The sequence below is a fragment of the Podarcis filfolensis genome, assembly GCF_964270895.1.
Source record: "Podarcis filfolensis genome assembly, chromosome: 9".
Classification (NCBI taxonomy): Eukaryota; Metazoa; Chordata; class Lepidosauria; order Squamata; family Lacertidae; genus Podarcis; species Podarcis filfolensis.
In genome coordinates this window covers 66,772,075-66,795,328 of record NC_139610.1, presented here as the reverse complement: position 1 = coordinate 66,795,328, position 23,254 = coordinate 66,772,075, and the positions used below count along the sequence as shown (strand labels likewise).

At 46.9% G+C, this 23,254-nt stretch overlaps 1 protein-coding gene across 2 annotated transcripts in view; it reads left to right on the top strand.

Annotated features, from left to right (window-relative positions):
* Positions 1-23,254, top strand: part of FRAS1 (Fraser extracellular matrix complex subunit 1) — a 356,925-nt gene that overhangs the window by 171,015 nt on the left and 162,656 nt on the right. For both annotated transcript variants that reach the window (XM_083631513.1, XM_083631512.1), the window contains exons 12-15: positions 339-482; positions 4,026-4,160; positions 16,188-16,331; positions 23,073-23,213. In XM_083631513.1, coding sequence (XP_083487639.1) covers positions 339-482; positions 4,026-4,160; positions 16,188-16,331; positions 23,073-23,213 — 564 coding nt within the window. The remainder of the gene's footprint in view (positions 1-338; positions 483-4,025; positions 4,161-16,187; positions 16,332-23,072; positions 23,214-23,254) is intronic.

Here is a 23,254-nt window from a genome sequence, read left to right as displayed (position 1 = left end):
AAATAGGTACTGCTCTGGCAAGAAGGTAAAGGGCATTTCCGTGCGCTGCTCTGGTTCGCCAGAAGCGGCTTAGTCATGCTGGCCACATGACCCGGAAGCTGTACGCCGGCTCCCTCGCCCAATAAAGCAAGATGAGCACCGCAACCCCAGAGTAGGCCACAACGGGACCTAATGGTCAGGGGTCCCTTTACCTTTACCTTGATCCCTATCTCTCCCACTGATAAAATGGCTGCCCCCAAATGACAGTAGAGGGAGAAGAGGCCTGATAAAATCTTTGCCCTCTGACTTTTACACTCAACTATACTGAAACGGAGTTGCCTCTTCTTCACCAACAACAGGTCGGTGCCATGCGGATTGTGTGACCTGCTCACAGTCTTTTGACCTCTGCGATGTCTGCCGTGACACAACCAAGCTGCTGCAGGCTGGGCACTGTGTGGCCAGCTGTGGATCTGGGTATTATCAGGATGCTGGACTTTGCTTAGGTAATCTCTTTATTATTTACAATATTTCAAATATCATACTTAGCTGCAGAAAAATAAAACATTTTCATGTTTTTGTGTGTGCCTGTAACTCTCTGTGGGGTGCTTTTCTGGATAATGAAAAGCAGACTTAACAACTTCTCCCTACAAATAAAATAATGACTTAATAACCTGCCCTTCTTCCTTGCAGATGATTCCAGGTAAGGAAGGATGAATCTGTCAATTGTGGCTTCCCTTTGTCAGGAAAAAGGGTGCTAACAGCGTGCCCAGAGTTGTATTGAATTTCGAAATTCGTCAGTGTGTGCTTTTCAACAAGAGGGATGCCTTTGTGGTTTTCAGTGGGTCAGAAACATCACAGAATCGTAGACTTGTAAAGTTGGAAGGGACCCAAGTGTCATCTAGTCCAACTCCCTGCAATGCAGGAATCTCAACTAAAGCATCCCTGACAGATGGCCCTCCAACATACCCAGCTCCCTCAACCATTCCTCATAAGGCTTGGTTTCCATATCCTTGATTATCTTGGTTGCTTTCCTCTGCATATGTTCCATCTTGTCAATATCCTTCTTAAATTGTGGTCCAAAGAACTAGACACAGGACTCACTCCATGTGCGGTCTGACCAAGACCAAATATACACTAGACTTCTGCTCATGCAACCAAGAATAGCATCAGCTTTATTTGCGGCTGCATCACACTGTTGTCTCATGCTGAGCTTGTGCTCTACTAAGCCCCCTAAATCCTTTTCACATACTACTGGCAATCCATGGGATGCGGGTGGTGCTGTGGTCTAAACCACTGAGCCTAGGGCTTGCTGATCAGAAGGTCGGTGGTTCGAATCCCCGTGATGGAGTGAGCTCCCGTTGTTCAGTCCCAGCTCCTGCCAGCCTAGCAGTTCAAAAGCACAAAGTGCAAGTAGATAAATAGGTACCACTCCGGCGGGAAGGTAAACAGCGTTTCCGTGCGCTGCTCTGGTTTTGCCAGAAGTGGCTTAGTCATGCTGGCCACATGACCCGGAAGCTGCACGCCGGCTCCCTCGGCCAGTAAAGTGAGATGAGCGCTGCAACCCCAGTCATCTGCAACTGGACCTAACGGTCAGGGGTCCCTTTACCTTTACTGGCAATCCAGGTGTCCCCCATCTTACATTTGTGCAGCTGGTTCTTCTTGCTTAAGTCCAGAACCTTACATTTGTCCCTATTCAAATTCCCCTCATTAGTTTTGGCCCAGTTCTCCAATCTGTGAAGGTCATCTTGAATCCTGATTCTTTCTTCTGCACAATTGGCTACTCCTCCTAGTTTGGTGTCATCTGAAAATTTGATGAGCATCCCATCAACTCATTTATCCAAGTTGTTCATAAAGTTGTTGAACGACACTGGGCCCGAGACAGAACCCTGCGGCACCCCTCTTGTCACTTTGCCCCAGGGTGATGAGGAACCACTCATCATCATCCATAGCAGAGCCTTCTACCAAGATTACTGATACCCGCATGATGATTTAGATCCTTCATAATTTTTTCAAAAAGGGGAAAAGAGAGGACCCAAATAATTACCGCCCAGTCAGTCTGACATCAATACCAGGGAAGATTCTGGAGCAGATCATTAAGCAAACAGTCTGTGAGCACCTAGAAAGGAATGCTGTGATCACCAATAGTCAGCATGGATTTCTGAAAAATAAGTCATGTCAGACTAACCTGATCTCGATTTTAAAAAGAATTACAAGCCTGGTAGATGAAGGGAACGCAGTGGATGTAGCCTACCTTGATTTCAGCAAGGCATTTGACAAGGTGCCCCATGATATTCTTGTAAAGAAGCTGGTAAAATGCGGTCTTGACTATGCTACCACTCAGTGGATTTGTAACTGGCTGACTGACCGAACCCAAAGGGTGCTCATCAATGGTTCCTCTTCATCCTGGAGAAGAGTGACTAGTGGGGTGCCACAGGGTTCTGTCTTGGGCCTGGTCTTATTCAACATCTTTATCAACGACTTGGATGATGGACTCAAGGGCATCCTGATCAAATTTGCAGATGACACCAAACTGGGAGGGGTGGCTAACACCCCAGAGGACAAGATCACACTTCAAAACGACCTTGACAGATTAGAGAACTGGGCCAAAACAAACAAGATGAATTTTAACAGGGAGAAATGTAAAGTATTGCACTTGGGCAAAAAAAATGAGAGGCACAAATACAAGATGGGTGACACCTGGCTTGAGAGCAGTACATGTGAAAAGGATCTAGGAGTCTTGGATTGAACACAAACTTGACATGAGCCAACAGTGTGACGCAGCAGCTAAAAAAGCCAATGCAATTCTGGGCTGCATCAATAGGAGTATAGCATCTAGATCAAGGGAAGTAATAGTGCCACTGTATTCTGCTCTGGTCAGACCTCACCTGGAGTACTGTGTCCAGTTCTGGGCACCACAGTTCAAGAAGGACACTGACAAACTGGAACGTGTCCAGAGGAGGGCAACCAAAATGGTCAAAGGCCTGGAAACAATGCCTTATGAGGAACGGCTAAGGGAGCTGGGCATGTTTAGCCTGGAGAAGAGGAGGTTAAGGGGTGATATGATAGCCATGTTCAAATATATAAAAGGATGTCACATAGAGGAGGGAGAAAGGTTGTTTTCTGCTGCTCCAGAGAAGCGGACACGGAGCAATGGATCCAAACTACAAGAAAGAAGATTCCACCTAAACATTAGGAAGAACTTCCTGACAGTAAGAGCTGTTCGACAGTGGAATTTGCTGCCAAGGAGTGTGGTGGAGTCTCCTTCTTTGGAGGTCTTTAAGCAGAGGCTTGACAACCATATGTCAGGAGTGCTCTGATGGTGTTTCCTGCTTGGCAGGGGGTTGGACTCGATGGCCCTTGTGATCTCTTCCAACTCTATGATTCTATGATTCTATAAGCACCTGAAAGGCCACATCAAGGAGGGAGTGCTGTAGGCACTCAAAGGACCTGTTGATGGCTTTTTACCATTGTACTGTTGAGAGTGTATTAACTTATAGTCTGTGTGTGTGGTTTGGGAGCTGCATGGTCAGGCGAAAAACAATGCTGTCCAGGGTTGTAAAGACTGCAGAGAGAATCATTGGGTGCACTCTTCCCACCTTGGATCAAATCTGTGCTTCCAGGTGCCATAAAAAAGCTGCAGAAATAGCGCAGGATAGTGCACACCCCGGAAATGATCTCTTTCAGCTGGAAGAAGGTACAGGGTTATAAAGACTAGGACTAGCCACCTGAGAAACAGTTTCTATCCAAATGCGATTTTGGTTTTAAATGCAGTGTAAGGAGTCTGTATGGGAGTATATTGTATTTAAAAATGGGGTATCAGAGTTTTTAGGCGGCTAACCAGGTTGGGATAGCTGGGATAGCAGGCTTGTTGGTTTTTGAATGTCTTACGTAGATTTCGTTGTTCTGTATGGGACAATGACAATAAAGATTATCGTATCGTATCGAGTGGAAGGGCAGTCTCCAAAGTGTGCAGATATGGCCCCAAGGCTACCAGTTGCAGATTCCTGTTCTGTAAGAAACTCTTCTTTCTTTCCTGTCTTGGCCAGCCTGCAAGAAGACATGCTCTAATTGCACTGACGGGTTTGTGTGTACAGCATGCAAAGATTCGCTGCAGTTGAAGGATGGCCAGTGTGTGGCATCATGTGGTGAAGGATTCTTTCCAGGACCCCTCCAGTGCACAGGTAAGATAGATAGATACCCATGTTTGATGACATGAGTTGTTTGTGTATTCTCCTTGGTCTAGTAAGGACAGCCAATATGGCCCAACAATAGATAGCATGTTTGTTGTGGAGCTGGTCTCAAATGCCCCCTAATCTCTGAACGACTTTTTCTCTACTATATGTTTTGGAAAGTTGTTTTTCCTCTGCATTTGGACACCTCTTACAATATTTCAGCCACAATGTGCGTGATGGTTTCTGGAGATCAAGGAGAAGTTTTCCGTCTGTTTTTGGATACAGTTGGGTGCCATTTTGAATCAAAATGGCGGACTGAACGTTAGAATTCTCGAGCAATCCTGAGTACAAGGCTGCTAGTATTTTATGTAAAAGAGATGCTTGATAACAATACAAAATAAAAATGTCAAACAGCAGCTGCTTTTATTAAACTGATACTAAAGAAAAGGTTGAAAAAACTAACAAGAACAATGGAATATTTTGTATCTGGGCTGCCAGTTGCCATAACTAAGTGGAAACGAAATAGATGAAGAATGTTAGGGTATATTGATACACACATAATTTTATTTGTAAACTGCCTTTCTACAGTTAAAACCATGCTCAGGGCAGCTTACAACATAAAAAAAATAGACAATTGCAAACATAACATAATAAAATATCAAAAAATACACAACCACATTGAAACAGTTTCCACGTAAATCATAATATCTAAAATAATGATACAAAAAAGTTAATAAAAGCAACACATGCACCCCAACAAAAAACCCTAAACAATACCCAGGCCATGCTAATGCATGCTAAGTCTGCAATCCTATGCTCATATACTTCCTGGGAGTAAAACCCATTGGACTCAATGGTGCTTAATTCTGAGTACACCTGCACAGGATTACACTGTAAATTAAGCTCTGAACAGACCTTTTTAAATTAATGGACCTGACTTACTCATGTTCATTAATTTCAATGGACTAACTTTGAGTAAATTGAATACCACCCATTGTGTACTGATCTAATAATAAGCACATTATTTCGTGATTGTTGAAATCAGCCTCAAGAAAAATATTGTGTGTGTGAGAGAGAGAGATCGGTTGCTTTTTAGGTATTTTCCCAGTCTCATTTAAAAGGTCATATCTGGCCTAATTACCACATTGTTAACAATTGGCTCAAATTGCATTTTGCTGAGAAATCATATATTATGTGGGTAGAAAGCACTCTGCGAACAGAGCGCACTTGCGTAGGCTTGAAAAGGCATAACTCATTTTCTTTCCATGATCCAGGCGTCTTAGGAATTTAGAATGTGTTTTGGCAAAGGCTGACAGAGGGGAACAGGGGGAGATGAGGGCACAGAGGCAGTGAGCAGGGTCTGGGCAGGACATTTTGAGAGAAGTGGGAGAGAACATGAAACATTTGCAGCCAAGCCCAGCTCAACCAACCGCTTGTTGGATTGTTCTGATTTCATTTGAGCGGTTCAAACATGTCTACTTGGAAGAAAAGTCCACTGACTTCAGTGGGGCTTACTCTCAAGTAAGCTTGATTTCCCAGTCGCTGGGAAACCCTGGCTTAATTTAGGCCACAAATCAATTTTTTAAAAATGGTCACATTGTGAAAATTACAAGTACAGTCATACCTGCTTCAGGTTGAGTGTTTTCAGGTTACACTCCGCGGTGACCAGGAAGTAACGGAGCGTGTTACTTCCAGGTTTCGCCACTCGCGCATGCGCAGACGCTCAAAATGACATCACGCGCATGCACAGTAGCGGCGAATCACGACACACGCAGACGCGCAGTCGTGGGTTACGCTCTACTCAGGATGCGAACAGGGCTCCGGAACGGATCCCGTTCGCATCCAGAGGTACCACTTTAGAAGTGCTCTGTAGAAGGAAGAGCCGCATTCCCGGAAATAACGGAGTTTTATGGTCATCATGCCGTTGTCTGACAGTGTCCTGCAAACCCTGATGTCCTTCCAGTGAAAAAAATTAATAGATTCATTTCTGATCTCTCTGAACCATTTGCACCATGCTGCCTTTAATAATAGCACACTTTCAGCAGGCAATAGGACCACAGGAGGATCCCGTCTTGCTTCTAAGTGGTTCCCCATCTTTATGCAAGATGGAATTCTGAGTAGGAATGTTAATATGGTAGCTGCATGATGCCAGTATTTGCCAGCTGATTATGCCAAACACTGCCTCTGTCTGCCACCATTTTAGGACCAATTGCTCTCTGTTATTTTCAGTCTCCTGAAGCTCTGGCTGGAGGATTGAGAGCTTGAGAGGCACTGTTCTTCCATGCTGTGCATGCGTGGCTTGATAATTTGCAAATGGGTTACCAAATAGTTCTTACAACGGGGGTCAGAATTAGACAGCCCCTGGGCCAAATCGTGCATATGCACACACACTGAGACCGAAATGAGACCTGGAAGGAGTTTACATTGGCTGATACTTCGCAGGGTGGGAGCCGTGGTCTCCCAAATCCTTTTGAAAGTAGCCTTCCTGCAAAACTGGTTTCGTAGCCAGGCTGCTACCGAAAGTCCCCTTCATGTTGTCGTTTTGCCTTGCGTGAGAAATGTGCTGCCTCTGGGTCCAAGGTTTTTAGAATCACAAGGTCTAGAAATTTATTGCATCTGGGGAGAGGAAGCTGGGATTTTCTAAAGATGGCATTCAATTAAAAAAAAAGTCCCCACTTAGAATATGCACAGTGCACAAATCAATGTTTCTTTAGAATTTGAAAATATTGATGGTAAAATCTGAATTTTGCACTTGCCCAGTGAACTAATGGATGTGAGCGAAACACACATACAGTGGTACCTCGGGTTACATACACTTCAGGTTACATACGCTTCAGGTTGCTGACTACGCTAACCCAGAAATAGTACCTCGGGTTAAGAACTTTGCTTCAGGCTGAGAACAGAAATCGTGCTCCGACGGCGCGGCAGCAGCAGGAGGCCCCATTAGCTAAAGTGGTGCTTCAGGTTAAGTACAGTTTCAGGTTAAGTGCAGACCTCTGGAACGAATTAAGTACCGTATTTTTCGCTCTATAAGACGCACCAGACCATAAGACGCACCTAGTTTTTGGAGGAGGAAAACAAGAAAATAAATATTCTGAATCTCAGAGGCTAGAACAACAAGAGGGATCGCTGCACAGCGAAAGCAGCTATCCCTCTTGCTGTTCTGGCTACTGGGATAGCTGCACAGCCTGCATTCGCTCCATAAGACGCACATACATTTCCCCTTACTTTTTAGGAGGGAAAAAGTGAGTCTTATGGAGCAAAAAATACGGTACTTAATCCGAGGTACCACTGTAGTCTTGCACTCGTAGATTGAAAAGGTGGTTTTTCCCATGTGGCTGAGCAGAGCAAGCTTTCCTTCTGGTCTACTCCTACTGAGTTTTACATTTTCCCTCTTGCCCGGCTCTCTTCAGTGTCTCTTAATTGGCGAGGCCCCCCCCCTGCAGCCAAATATGGCTATTCGTTTCACCTTATTACTGCTTTTGCAGCTCACTCGTCCCGCATTTCATCCGCATTTGCACTCATGCATGTCGGCGGGAGAAAGTTGCTGGGAAAATTTCTTCTCTCTTTTCCTCCAAGGAGTTCAAGCAATTTGTTTTAGTTCTGCCTGACTGCACTTTTCTGCATAAAAAGAAGAAGGGGGGGGGGGGAGAACCCACGGAAGAAAGTGCTGGGTTTCAGAACTTGTTCATAACTCAGTAGGCTATCCACTTCCCTCACCACATGTGTGTTTTTGGCTCGAGGCATTAGCGGGAAGAAGACAGATTAAGCTGACATTAAGCCCCTCTCTGTACCCTCGTACAGAGTGTCTACAAATGGATAACTTCCCCAGCGATCACTTTTCTCTGATGCTCAGTTCTGAAACCTCGTGAGACGATGGCCATCCGTTAAGTCCCACGAGGTGGTGAAAAGAATTTTCCTAGCCATGCAGTCAGAAATCTGGGAAAGCGTCCGAGTGGTGAGATTCCTCTCTCAGCTTGGTCACTGCTTTCCCTTCTTCCAGTCGGTTCAGATAGTACCAGTGGTCTGACTCAGTAAAAAGCAGGTTTCCCACACGGTTACATGCACACTGCAGTAATTTGCCACTTCATCATTTGATTTATTTATTTGGTTTTAAAAAATTTAAAATGTATACTGTCGTACCTTGGTTCTCGAACGCCTTGCGACTCAAACGTTTTGGCTCCCAAATGCCGCATACCCGGAAATGAGTGCTTCTGATTGAGTGCAGGAGGCTCCTGAAGCCACTCGGAAGCCGCACCATGGTTTTTGAACATTTTCAGAAGTCGAACGAACTTCCAGAACCGATTCTGTTAGAGAGCCAAGGATCATTTCTGAATAGTATTGTTACCCATGGGGGCTAGAACACTGATTGACACGCGTCTGATTGATGTGCACGCACAGTGCTGAACTCAGAAGTAACCCGAAAATGTCACTGAAAGGGTGGAACGGGTGGGGTGGAACTTTTTACAAGGGCTTGCAGGGGTCTGAAACATAAGTCCTGTACAAAGCGACGATTGCCTGTACTTGTTCCTTGTTGTTAGGTCTGGATTCATTAGTCTTTTGTGGTTCTGTCTGCAGGGAGCCTGTTCTTTTTTGGGTTTTAACTCTAGGTTCATCATTACCCATGTGAACTCCCTCACCTAAGATTAATGACACTCAGCCAATATAATTGCGCACACACGCACCCCCCCCCAAATGCAAAGGATGAGGCATGAGAGTGGGAGCAAGTCCGTGGGCAGCTAGAGGGCAATTTCCGATGGGAGAGGCAGGTTTGAGTCTGTGGGCATGTTCAGAGTTGAATGGGAGACCTGCCAGTTATTATCCATTTCCAACTTTTCTCTCCCCGTTTCATCAAGAAGCAACCACGTTCCTTTAATCATTCCTTCCCCACTCACCCCACGACATGCTTTCTTCCAGAATGAAGATCTGTGCGCAAACTAATTTGCTATGGCTCTTTCTTCCTTGACAGACACTTCTTTTAAAGAACGATAAATGCATTAAAAAGCGGAAATTGGAAATCTGTAAGGGACATTAACTGCACAATTAATGCCCGTTGGAACCATGGGTGACAGGGGGGGCGGGTTAGGGCATGGGGAACTGCCTGTCTCAGAGGGCAGCTTTGCCCATATAGGCCCATGCAGCCTGCTGAACCTTAGCTAATGGTTCAGACTCCATGCAGATGTTTGTAACAAAACAACGTTTCGAACAGGATGGTCAACACCGGGGCCTGAAGCAGGGTTTCCTCCCAGACTAAGAGAGAGAGTTGGGAGCCTGGAAGCTCAGTTCTCTTTGATTATTTTTTTAACACATCATTTTCAACAGTAATTAAACATACTTTTACATCTTATTCAGTTTTTTTGACTTCCATCAGTCCTGTCTGAAAATTTTCCAGTCTAATCTCTTAGTATGCATTTCTTATTTTCCCTATTACATTTCAAACTCATAACCAATATCTCTATCTTTTTCTACTCTGTAACACTTCGTATATTTCTCCTTATAAAACTTCTTGTATTCCTACTAGCGTAATTTGTTGATTACAGTTGCTCTTCAAATAATTCATATACTTCTTCCAATCTTCTGTAAATCTCTGGTCCCGCAGGTTTCAAATCCTTCCTGTCATTTTTGTCCAATTCTGCATAGTCCATTAATTTTGTCTGCCATTCTTCTTTCGTCGAAATTTCTTCTTGCTTCCATCGTTTCTCTTTGATGCTTGGTTTCAGCACAGGTTAAAATCCATAGGAAAAACTAACTTCAGTTCTGTCTTGGGTGGAGCGGTGAGAAATATAGAGGGTTGCCTTCTTTGCAATGGCTCTAACAATTCTGGAGCGCACTTCTGGAGAGATGGTCTTTCTTTGCTAGGCAGAAGAGGCGGGCGGGCGGGCGGGGCTGTCATTTTCTGTTTTGCAAAAAATGCCGGAACACTAGTGGTCACCTCTTCTTCCTCTGCAGCTGAAGAATCTTCTCTCTCTCTTTTGGAAGGAAGAGTTGGAGACCACAGAAGCCCCCATGTCTTGAGGCTTGGCTCTGTTTCCCTTTAGTTAGTCTCCCTTCTGTGAGTCTTCAGAACCGCCCAGACAAATGGAAAAAGAGACATTGCAGAGTGAAGTGTGGGCAGGGGAGGGGGAGGAATCAATAGTTGCTAGGATTTATTTATTTCTTTAAAAGCAGCCTAGGATAAATTGCCTCGACGGCTTTCCTCGTGGGCGCAGGAACTCAAGCTGCACGCTCGAACAGCAGCTCAAATTGCACAACAGCTGCTGTTGTATTTGGGCATGTGTGTGTGTGTGTGTGTGTGTGTGTGTGTATATATATATATATATATATATATATATATATATACACACACACACACATGGAGAATTTGCACTGGATGCGCTGATCAGATTCTCAGTGCCTTTTCTCTTTAGAAAAGGCCGTGATCGGCTTTTAGGGCAGATTAATGATCCGTGTTTCCCAAAACTATTGTGCTGATTAGGTTGGGTGCTTCTCAACGGCGATGCTCTAAATAGACCTCGCAGTGGAATTTGGAAAGGTTGCACTTGGCGCTGTAGCTTCCTTCTGTATCTCCCCCCCTGTAGACCTGCTTGGGTTAGCAGAACTTTTCCTTCTCCTTAGTTGCTCTGAACCCTCCAGCACCACTGTCAGCCAGCACAGAGGATGAGCCACCAATCATTGAGTGATGGATGGGGACTCAGTCCTGAGCTGAGACTCTCTGTACCTGTTCACATGCTTCCTCAGTCACCTTAGGAGTGTGTGTTATGCAAGGCAATCCCAAGAGAGATATTGATCCTATGGACCTTTCGTGTTTGATCTGCGCCGTCCACGCAGCACTAAATATAGACATCCTGATCCCAGCTAGGCAAGAGCCTTGCAATGATTTCTGCTTTTAAAACCGTCCAATAAGGAGGGGACCAAAAGGGTAGTGAGGGGAATGGATCTGAGAAACAAGGCAATTTGAGTAGGCTTGTTTCCTAATTACGGTTCCTATGCCTCGCTGTCCTCATTTGGCCTGTAAATTGAGACAGACACCTCCTCTCTCCCTTCTCTGGAGGTGAGCCAGCTCTGGAGTTTTATGTGTGAGATCATCATTGTGGCTAATAATGGGTGTTAGATACATCCTCTCACAATCCTTTTGTCTGTTTATGGATCCTTCTGATAGTGACATGAGGGCAGTTGTTCCCTTGCGATCTGATATGGTAGGATCCCAGCTTGTGTTCCAAAAAAGGGTCATTATTAATCCATCTACGTGGCACTTTATGAAGTAGAATAAGTAGAAGTCGACATCTCTGCTCCAAGGAACTGAACTGTCTAAAGCAGCAGTTCTCCTCCTGTGGGTCCCCAGATGTTGTTGGACTATAACTCCCATCATCCCTAGCTAGCAAGGCCAGAGCTCAGGGATGATGGGAGTTGTAGTCCAACAACATCTGGGGGGACCCACAGGCTGAGAACCACAAGGGTGGGGAACCTCAGGCCCAGAGCTCAAATTCACCCCTCAAGTCTCTCTTTATCTTGCCCTTGGGATTCTCCCAGGCCACACCCCCTTTCCCCAGGCTGTGCCCCTCGCTGCAGCAGCTTTGCATCCTCCTCAAATGTTTTTCCTTGACTGAAATGTCATACCTTGCAATAGGAAACAGCCCAAAACCCAAACACCACCTTCCATGGCTACACTCCTGCATGAGATCACGGCCCCCAAAAAGTGGTTTCCCCAGGCACAGCACCCCAAAATGCATGTTTCGGGGGAACATGCAAGATTGCTACCACCCCAGATCTTGCACAGTGCCCCAAAATGCGCTGAGATGACTGGCAGAATCCGCGACCAAGGGAAAGAGACGGTGGAAGAAGATTGGAAGAAATTTAAAGTTTATCTTAAGAACTGTTGTAAAATTAATGAGTGCTAAAATGTCATGGGTAATGTAAAACAGAATTGCAGTGATAAATAATTGGGTAAGAGGAAAAAGATTAGAAACTGAATTACAAGTATTGAAATTAGGGGTTGCTGGAAAAGTTTAAAACAGGGATGCAGAAAAGGGAGGTATGGGGAAGTCGTTGAAACAAGGTTCAAGAAAGAGAGGTTAAGAAATTATATGTGTTTATATGTTTGTTTGTTTATGTGTCGTTAATTGTTAGTTGTATTGTGTTTTAATATATGTTGTAAAACCAATAAAAATCTATTATAAAAAAAAATGCACATTTTGGGTCGCCATTCCCAGAAAAAGTGCAGCCCAAAATTACACAAGATTTTAGTGGCCATTTTGACCACTGCCCTCTCATGAGGAAAAATGGGGTGTCCTGTTTCGGGCCAGCTTAGCCTAGTGGTTACTTCGGCTTCGGGTGTCCTGTTTTTTTCTGGGGCAGCTGACAGATATGTAATGTGTCCCCGAACTCTGATTATTCCTCTTGCTATCCTGGGTAGAGGGCTGTGTGTGTGTGTGTGTGTGTGTGTGTGTGTGTGTTTGTGTAGAAACTAGCCAGCTGTACAAAGGTAAAATTTACATTTATTGCTCCACCCACTTTTTCTTCTTTGGCCCCGCCCACCACTGAAATGTGACCCTTGAGTTTAAATACTTCTGATTTCAATGCAGGGCATCATTTAATGCAACTAATTGGAGGCAGAGCCAGGCAGCCAACGCAGGCAGAGTCTTACTTACTTTGGCTTTTCTCCCCGTCCCTCTCCCTTGGGCATTTCAGCCATTCTCAGACACAAGCATCAGATATTCGAGAACAAGGAGAAAAGTTGGCAGCATCCAGCACCTAGATGTGCCTGTGATTATTCAGGTCTGCTTCTGCCAAGAGATAGAGACAGAAAAGACACCAGGGAGTCTCTGTGTGATAAGAAGCCTGTGAATATAGAATCGTAGAATTGCAGATTTGGAAAGGACCTGGAGGGTTATATGTTCCAACCCCTGCAATGCCTGTTTCAGGACTGGATTTTAGGGTGCAGGAAAAAATGGTAGAGGGTCTTTTGCCCCCTTACCTTGCCCTAGTGATCAACCTCTCTTGAATAATTTGTTTCTGTTAGTGACTAGGCTCTATCTTGGGGACACGGGTGGCGCTGTAAGTTAAACCACAGAGCCTAGGACTTGCCGATTAGAAGGTCAGCAGTTTGAATCACCGCAATGGGTGAGCTCCCATTGCTCGGTCCCTGCTCCTGCCAACCTAGCAGTTCAAAAGCACATCAAAGTGCAAGTAGATAAATAGGTACCGCTCTGGCAGGAAGGTAAACGGCATTTCCGTGCGCTGCTCTGGTTCGCCAGAAGCAGCTTAGTCATGCTGGCCACATGACCCAGAAGCTGTACGCCGGCTCCCTCGGCCAATAAAGCAAGATGAGCGCCACACCCCCAGAGTCGGTCACGACTGGACCTAATGGTCAGGGGTCCCTTTACCTTTACCTAGGCTCTGTCCTGTGAGCTGAGATTTAAACAGCTGCATGTAAGAGCTGCTTGCTAATCTTATTTCTGAATTATGCTTTGATCCCTGATATCTTTTTCCTATGGGAAGATTAAAGAGCCTTACATGGTGCTCCCAGGAGGTCCCACGTCCAGAGACTAACCAGGCCGAGATCTGCTTAGCTTTAACAATACACCAGCAACCCATGCCCTCCGATCATAAAATGAGCCCTGCCATATCATAATGGTAGCTATGTTCTACCCTGACCCTGGCCCAGTTTGTATAATTTATACCTCTATAAAATGCCTAAAGGTGCGCTAGCGAATTACCAGCCCTGCAAATTGCCAATGTACGATTCTCACCCTCTGGGCTCGTTTTATATACCCATTCGTCCCCCCCCCCCCACCCGGACAAGTCAGGAGCAAATGTCACCAGGGGTTCATTCCTGTCTGTTTAGCAAGCAAAGACGTGCCTTGTTGAGGAACAATAAAAGTTAAGAACCTCTTCAGGACAAAACTTGGGCGTAATCAATTTTTTAAAAGCAACAATACCTAAAACTAAAGAGATTTTGCGGTTTTGTGTAAGCGATGGCTGCACATGACTTAACATGCCACAGCCGTACTGAATGCCAGAGATAAATCTCTCTTGTTCTGCACAGATCATAACAGCATGTTGTCTCCCTCCACCCGCTGTGCTCCCTATGCGTGTCTTCTTGTAGATCCAATGTCCATAACTTCCCTTTATTTCATTGTACACAATTCAGCGCAAACTGCCGCCTCTCCCAGAAAATAGACACATATCTGTTGCTGCTGCAAGCTGGCTTTTAGCTCCACGATAGCTCACCTCTCAAAAAGGGTACGAGAAATGAAGGCCTACCAGGCTTGCATGTTGAGCAGGAATAATAATAATAATAATAATAATAATAATAATAATAATAATAATGTAAACAGGTGGAACCTGCAACAAAACTGTTATGTATTCAGCGGTCTGCGTTTGCCTGAGCTTGAGTCCGGACTAAGGATTCTGAGCTCCTGTCTTCTGATTCGATACATGATGTCCAGTCACAGAACATTTCAGGATTTGGGCCTCTGCCATTGGCCCTTGAATTCTGAGTCGTGATTTGCAGCTTGGAAGTTTAGACAGCCAATCACGTTGGGAGTGGGAGTGGCCCAGGCTTTCAGAAATGTATATAAGCAGTTGCTTTGCCCCTGGGAGGTACTGTATTTTTCGCCCTATAGGGCGCACCGGCCCATAGGGCGCACCTAGTTTTTTTTTTGGGGGGGGGAATAAAGAAAAAAAAATCCCCCCCAGGTGCGGGGCTGGGGCAGGGGAAGCCCGAGCTTCCCCCGATCCCAGCCCCCAGAACAGTCTGCTATCCGCAAGCCTTCCCCCACCAGCCATGACAAGCTCTGGGAGTATTCCCTACCTCCCGCAGAAGCCGCGCGCTCTTTAAAGGGGCTGCGCGGCTTCTACTGGCTTTTCTAGGAGATGGGGGAATTCCCCACCTCCCTGAAAAGCCCACAGAAGCCGTGCGCTCTTTAAAGGGGCTGTGCGGCTTCTATTGGCTTTTCTAGGAGATGGAAAAGAGCTGCCCGAAGCCCGGGAGGTGCTGCTCAGCACGCCCCAGGCTTTGGGATGCAGGCTGCTACCCGCAAGCCTGGGGAGATCGGTGGGAACTCCCGCCGGTCTCCCCAGGCTTGCAGAGATCTGCCCGAAGCCCACGGCGCGCTCCGCTGCGCTCCCCCGGTTTCGGGCTGCAGTCACGCCGGGCTCCCAAGGCTTGCGGAGAGCTGCCCAAAACCTGGAGAGCGAGAGGGGTCGGTGCGCACCGACCCCTCTCGCTCTCCAGGCTTCAGCGAAAGCCTGCATTCGCCCCATAGGACGCACACACATTTCCCCTTCATTTTTGGAGGGGAAAAAGTGCGTCCTATAGGTTCTTTAAGCCTCAATAAAGGTTCTTTAAGTGGGAACCCACTTACACTTCGAAAACATTGCAGTGCGGGTGGTCCTGCTCAGTATTCCAGCCATGCCTCTTCCAGGATACTCCATTCGATTCCCATGAACCCCTCCCTCCCCATTTTCTGTTTTCCTACCGCCCAGCAAACTTTTGCCATTCCGTGGCACTGAGCAGTCTCTGTCCCCATTGTGCTATTTGGGGTGATTCTTTTGTCTTCTTTATCTCACACCTCTAAAGAGTTCTTTTTCTTCTTCTGCAAGCCTTAGTTTTGCTGAGCATGTTGACACCTATACAGCTGGTGTAACTCGGCCCCTGATTTTGCTCTTGGTGTGTGTATGATATTAGTTGCACTAAAACTGCTTCAGCGAAGTGAGCTCATGGTTAATGCTCAGCATAGACCAGCTGCAGGTGAGACACGAGATTGAACATACACCAATAAGGTTTTGGTCTGTACCAAAACAGGTGATTTGGTTTCCCTGTTAGCTTGACGTGCAGAAAATAGCCAGGGAATCTTTCCATTGAATGGGGACAAACGTTTTCACATGTCTGTGGGACATGCTGCTGTTTATAAACCTTTGCTACAAGGGCCAGATGAGAAGTTCGCAATCCTATAAGGGAGGTTTCTGATGCCTAGTGACTGGATGAGGCGACTCCGTTATCCTCTGACCTGCAAACTTTTTTCTTGACTTCAGCTTGCCATGAATCCTGCGCTACTTGCTGGGGCCCAAACCCTAACAATTGCTTCACCTGCAAAGACCCGTCTGACGTGTTACGGGAAGGTTCCTGCGTTGCGAGTTGTGGCCAGGGGTTCTACATTCAGGATGGTGTTTGCAAAGGTAAAAAAAGCTTCAAGCTGTCTAGCGGCCTTCATTTGTTTTTTTTCTTCTGCAGAGTTCGTCGAGTGAAATTGGTATCCATTTTTGTGTTTCACATTTTGGTAGGAGTCTCTTGGGGTGGGGTTGCTTCCTTTAGAGCAGGGGTGGGAAATTTCCTAGGAGTCCTTTATGGGCTGCCAGAACATTTTACCTAAACCATGTCTGTCCTGCTCATCAGCTGACATCTCTGGTGGCAGCGTCCACATATGGAGAGAGCCAGTGGATTCACGACAATGAGGACACACCCTCAGTTCTCTTCAGCGCCTCCACATGCAAAGTGACAGTCAGGGAAATGCCATTCCCTCAGTGAAACTCTTTATCCAAGCTATGAGGAGTTCTCCAACATTGTATTGGTATAGGTTTAAGGGGTGGGGGGAATCTCCCTGAACTCCAGAAATTAATGTCAGGGTTTCAATTAATATGGGACGCGGGTGGCGCTCTGGGTTAAACCACAGAGCCTAGGACTTGCCGATAAGAAGGTCGGTGGTTCGAATCCCCGCAGCACGGTGAGCTCCCATTGCTCGGTCCCTGCTCCTGCCAACCTAGCAGTTTGAAAGCACATCAAAGTGCAAGTAGATAAATAGGTACTGCTCTGGCGGGAAGGTAAACGGCATTTCCGTGCACTGCTCTGGTTCGCCAGAAGCGGCTTAGTCATGCTGGCCACATGACCTGGAAGTTATACACCGGCTCCCTCGGCCAATAAAGCGAGATGAGCGCCACAACCCCAGAGTCGGCCACGACTGGACCTAAAGGTCAGGGGTCCCTTTACCTTTACCTTCAATTAATGGGCGTTTGATTAATATGGATTAAAGGGCAGAATTGTGCCAGATAGGGAATTCCTGGGCTGGCTTATGCAAATCAGCCCGGTTGGCTGGGTGGAGAGCAAACCTGTTAACATGACAAAAGGTGTTGATTAACCCAGTGCAGGATTTACGTATAAGCTAAGCAAGCTATAGGTTAGGGCCCCACTTTCTGGGGGGGGGGGGAATTCAAGGACAAAAAAACCTGGATGCACATTTCTAAAACATAAGATGAAAAACAAATAAAATAAAACCTACATACAGCAACAGTGTTTTGAGTTGTGTATGCTCCTATGATGTAAGTAATGGTCCCCCAATCATTTTAAGCTAGTGCTTAATAATTATTTCGCTATTAATATACTTCTTCTTAATTGTATTTCACTATTAATAAACTTCTTAATAGTATTTCAGTTCAACAATTACTTTGATAAAATACATACGTTGTTATGTGCAAATGGCTATAGATACCTATTAGGTCCATAAATTAGCATACATTCAACACACACAAAAACAGCGACAATTTGTTGTTGACAAAGGACAGCTGGACATATAAAGGGCCCCATTGCCTTCAGTAGCTTAGGGCCTCATCAAATCTAAATCTGGCCCTGGATGAGCCATTGGGGGGGGACCTGTTACCAAGGTGATGGGGTGTATGTTTGAGGGGACAGGAAAAGGGTTTCTGGGAAGAAGAGACAGGAGGAAGAGCTGAGATCCATCTTTGGAAGAGGCTGACTGCAGGCAGCTTGCGCTATTGCCTCTTGGAATGACCATGCCATGGACTCCCTCCATTCAGACTGAAGGTGTAAATAGGTGAAGAAACTATTTTTCTTAAAGTGTGACAGTCTCTGCCACCTATTCAATTCCCCAAAGGAGCATAGACCCTGTGTGAGTGTCTGGGACCCCATGGGCTCGTGCCATCGCTCAGCAGAGACTGGCCCCCAACTTTTGTAACAGTATTTTCCCTCCACTCTTCCTTAATTTCTGCTTTCCTTCCACATTTCCCTTCTGTGTGTTTTTTTAGTTACACCAACAGCAGTCTTTAGTCCCCATAATGCTGAAAAATTGCACAATTGGAAATCAACTGTTGGCAAGGTCTGTTCCTGAACCTTCCCCACGAGTGCTCTTGTGCAACTTGAAAATATGTTCCTTTATCCTTTCCTTGCTGCTCAGCAATCAAGAGAACCTCCAATCTTTCAGCATCTGATTATTTATAACAACCAAGTCCTCTTTAAAAAGGAGTGGCGTTTTTAGTACCGGCAATGTATGCTATCGGGCATGTCTGTCCTCAGCTGAGAAACCAACCCTTTCACCCAGATAATGTTATGATTATGGTCTGTCTAAGCAAGGATTCCTTGCACACAGGCGTCTTGGGTTTCAGGACTACCTATCCCTGGGGCAGAAGTAGAAAGCAAGAGGGATTGTTGCAGTTGCAGAGATTGCTGGCAAAAACCACAGTTGCCAACTTCTTCCCTGGGCTTGCAGCTTTAACTCTTTCAACTCTGGCTGGAAGGAAAGCAGCTGGGGGTGGGCAGAAAATCAAAAAACGTCCAGCGGGGAAGGGCTGAGCACTCCTCACAGGGTGTCCTCTTACGCATTGTCAAAAAGGGAAGGCACCAATTTGCATTGCATTGCATATGTTAATTTATATGCCTAGATGCAAATCGAGAAAGAAGTGCTGTGATTTAAATGGAAATATGGTATATCTCCCCATAGTTGGGAAGGCTGACCAGGTGATCTGAGTGCTTGCTCAGTCTGCTCTCCAGGTGTTACCTGTTGATAGAGGGACGCGGGTGGTGCTGTGGTCTAAACCACTGAGCCTCTTGGACCTTCTGATCGGAAGGTCGGTAGTTCATATGCCTGCGATGGAGTGAGCTCCCATTGCTCTGTCCCAGCTCCTGCCAACCTAGCAGCTTGAAAGCACACCAGTGCAAGTAGATAAATAGGTACCACTGTAGTGGGAAGATAAATGGCATTTCCGTGCACTCTGGTTTCCGTAATGCTGTATTGCTTTTAACACTCGATTGGCAGCCGCCCAGAGTGGCTGGGGAAACTCAGCCAGATGGGTGGGGTATAAATAATAATTATAATTATATATGTGGGTGGTGCTGTGGTCTAAACCACTAAGCCTCTTGGGCTTGCCAATCGGAAGGTCGGCGGTTCGAATCCTGCGATGGGGTGAGCTCCCGCTGCTCTGTCCCAGCTCCTGCCAACCTAGCATTTCGAAAGCAGGCCAGTGCAAGTAGATAAATAGGTACTGTTGTAGCAGGAAGATAAACGGCGTTTCTGTGCACTCTGGTTTCCGTCACAGTGTCCCGTTGCACCAGAAGCGGTTTAGTCTTGCTGGCCACATGACTCGGAAAGCTGTCTGTGGACAAACACCGGCTCCCTCGGCCTGAAAGCGAGATGAGCGCCGCAACCCCATAGTCACCTTTGACTGGACCTAACCATCCAGGGGCCCTTTACCTTACCTTACCTGTTGATAGAATGCTGCAAACCTCCCTGCCCCCTGCTCTCCCTTCAGAGGGGGGGGGGTCTTTATCTTTCAGTTGGATTTGGACTGGGCAGCCCTTCCAACAGAGGGCGCCTTCAGACCCAAGGGGGTCCCCTGACAGCCCTTGAAATAGAGGTGTCTCCTACGCCAAATGCCTTTCGCTTCTCCATTAGTTTATATTGCAACCTGCTCCTGCTGTTTTGCAGCTATTTAATAGGGTTGGTTTGGGTTGGCCAGCTGCGTTTGGTCCTTAAAAATGTTTTACTCTCCAGGACTAATCTGATAGCCCTTGGCACGTGCCTATAAAACCTTTGGAGCAACAAGCCTAAATTAAACGTTAGGAAGAACTTTCTGGCGGTAAGAGCTGTTTGACAGTGAAACAGTCTCCCTTGGAAGGTGGTAGACTGTCCTTCCTTGGAGTTTTTATATATATATATATATATTTAATTTATTTAACATAATTGTTACAAAATATAAGCAAAATATTGCAAATACATACATCCATATATATTTCAAATAAGCACATATATATGAAAAAAGGAACAAAAGAGGGGAAAAAAGAAAAAAAGAAAGAGAAAAAAAGGAGAAAAGTTGGAAGAATTTCTTCCAAGTTTATTCTACAAATATCTCAATATGAAAATTATAAAAAAAATTCATTGATTGACTTGCATCGCTTACACTGTACCTCCTATATACATTTTAAGCAAGATTGTGTCTGCTGTTCCGTATTTCCCTCATACAATCTCACACAAATATTCTAATCAATAAGTTTTCTAAATCTTTCATAAATGTATTCTAAACACAACCAATACCTTACATTTAATCCTTGTCTACATAAATAAATTAAAAATGATTTGATAAGACAAAAACCAAAAAATAAAATCCAGAAACAATGGAAATGTTTAAATGATTACTTCCTTGGAGGTTTTGAAGCAGAGTTTGGATGGCCATCTGTCATGGTTGCTTTCGTTGAGATTCCTGTATCGCAGGAGGTTGGACTAGATGATTCTTGGCGTCCTTTCCAACCCTACATGTGGCCTTCAACATGCTTGACCCCCTCTCCTTTTTTGGGGGGAAGGGTCATGGCAGTTCCCCATGGCAGCCAGCCAAACAACGAGGTTTACATGTGGTTAACTGGATGTGACCAACTTGGTGAGCCCTGCTTTCCCTCCCCTTTGGAAAACACCCTGAAATTTATGGTATGTGGCTCTTGTGCTTTATTAATAGCATAAATATTTATAAAATAATTTATATGACCCTTCTTTGGTCATATAGCCCACCCAAAACGGCTTATGGTATCATTAATAAATTTTAAATACCACACACGGTGTAAAAAACTAACAAGAGCCGCATTATTAAAGGTACAGTGGTGCCTCGCAAGACGAAATTAATTCGTTCCGCAAGTTTTTTCTTCTTGCGAGTTTTCCGTCTTGCGAAGCACGGTTTCCCATAGGAATGCATTGAAAATCAATTAATGCGTTCCTATGGAGACCGCTTGCCAGGCTGGCGGTGCGGAGAAGGGCTTTTCTCCCCACCGCAAGCCTTCAGGACAGGTCCAGGAACAGAGGGGAAGGTGCGCAGCGCTTCTCCTCTGTTCCCGGGGCTTGTGGTGGGAGGAGGGTTTTTCCTCCCCACCGCCAACATTCAGAACAGCATTCTGAATGTTGGCGGTGGGGAGGAAAGCCCTCCTCCCACCGCAAGTCTTCAGGACAGCCATCCGAAGGCTGGCGCGGGGAGGCTGCTCGGAAGGCTGGCGGCGGGAGGAGGTCTCTCCGCCCCACCGCCAGCCTTCGGGGGAGCCTTCCGAAGGCTGGCGGCGGGAGGAGAAGAAGAAGAAGAAGAAGAGTTTGGATTTGATATCCCGCCTTTCACTCCCTTTAAGGAGTCTCAAAGCGGCTAACATTCTCCTTTCCCTTCCTCCCCCACAACAAACACTCTGTGAGGTGAGTGGGGCTGAGAGACTTCAAAGAAGTGTGACTGGCCCAAGGTCACCCAGCAGCTGCATGTGGAGGAGCAGGGAATCGAACCCAGTTCCCCAGATTAGGAGACTACCGCTCTTAACCACTACACCACACCGCCAGCCTTCGGGGGAGCCTTCCGAAGGCTGGCGGGGGGAGGAGGTCTCTCCGCCCCACCGCCAGCCTTCGGAGGAGCCTTCCGAAGGCTGGCGCGGGGAGGAGGTCTCTCCGCCCCACCGCCAGCCTTCGGGGGAGCCTTCCGAAGGCTGGCGGCGGGAGGAGGTCTCTCCGCCCCACCGCCAGCCTTCGGAAGGCTGCTCGGAAGGCTGGCGGCGGGGCGGAGAGACCTCCTCCCGCCGCCAGCCTTCCGAGCAGCCTTGCGAAGGCTGGCGGTGGGGCAGAGAGACCTCCTCCCGCCGCCAGCCTTCCGAGCAGCCTTGCGAAGGCTGGCGGTGGGGCGGAGAGACCTCCTCCCGCCGCCAGCCTTCCGAGCAGCCTTCCGAAGGCTGGCGGTGGGGCGCAGAGACCTCCTCCCGCCGCCAGCCTTCCGAGCAGCCTTCCGAAGGCTGGCGGTGGGGCGGAGAGACCTCCTCCCGCCGCCAGCCTTCCGAGCAGCCTTCCGAAGGCTGGCGGCGGGAGGAGGTCTCTCCGCCCCACCGCCAGCCTTCGGAGGAGGTCCGAGGATAGTGGGGAAGATGCGCTGCGCTTCCCCGCTGTCCTGGAGATTTCCCTATGGGCTTTCGTCTTGCGAAGGAAGCCCATAGGGAAATTCGTCTTGCGAAGCTTTCGTCTAGCGGGTTTTTCGTCTTGCGAGGCGTTCGTCTTGCGGGGCACCACTGTAAAGGTAAAGGTACCCCTGCCCGTACGGGCCAGTCTTGACAGACTCTAGGGTTGTGCGCTCATCTCACTCTATAGGCCGGGAGCCAGCGCTGTCCCCAGACACTTCTGGGTCACGTGGCCAGCGTGACAAGCTGCATCTGGCGAGCCAGCGCAGCACACGGAACACCGTTTACCTTCCCGCTGGTAAGCGGTCCCTATTTATCTACTTGCACCCAGGGGTGCTTTCGAACTGCTAGGTTGGCAGGCGCTGGGACCGAACGACGGGAGCGCACCCCGCCGCGGGGATTCGAACCACCGACCATGCGATCGGCAAGTCCTAGGCGCTGAGGCGTCCCGCAGCAGCATTATTAAGAGCCATCTAAAGACCTGTTGTGATAAGTAGATGGAATTGACACCATATTTGAAATTCCCCTTCTTAAAATAAGGCCCTGAGAGGATGCCCTGGCCTTATTTAAGGAGGGGGGAAGGAACATTCTGGAAAAGGAGGGCTTTTAAAACCCCCTGGAAATTCTGCAGCTTTGAGACTATGTACACCAAATGCGACACAACTTTTCTCGCCTTCTCCCTCCCTTTGCCTGTTGCAACTCACGACTCGTATTCTTGCCTTCGTTAGCCTGCAATGAGACCTGCAATAAGTGTTACTCAGACCAGCCCAGATGCTCAGCCTGTCCTCCGGGGGGACTTTTGCACGGCGGGGACTGCGTGTCGGAATGCCCCAGCGGCTACTACGCAGACAGTTCTCAAAGATGCAGAGGTGAGGCTTGCTTTTAATTATTTATTTCATTTATAGGCTTG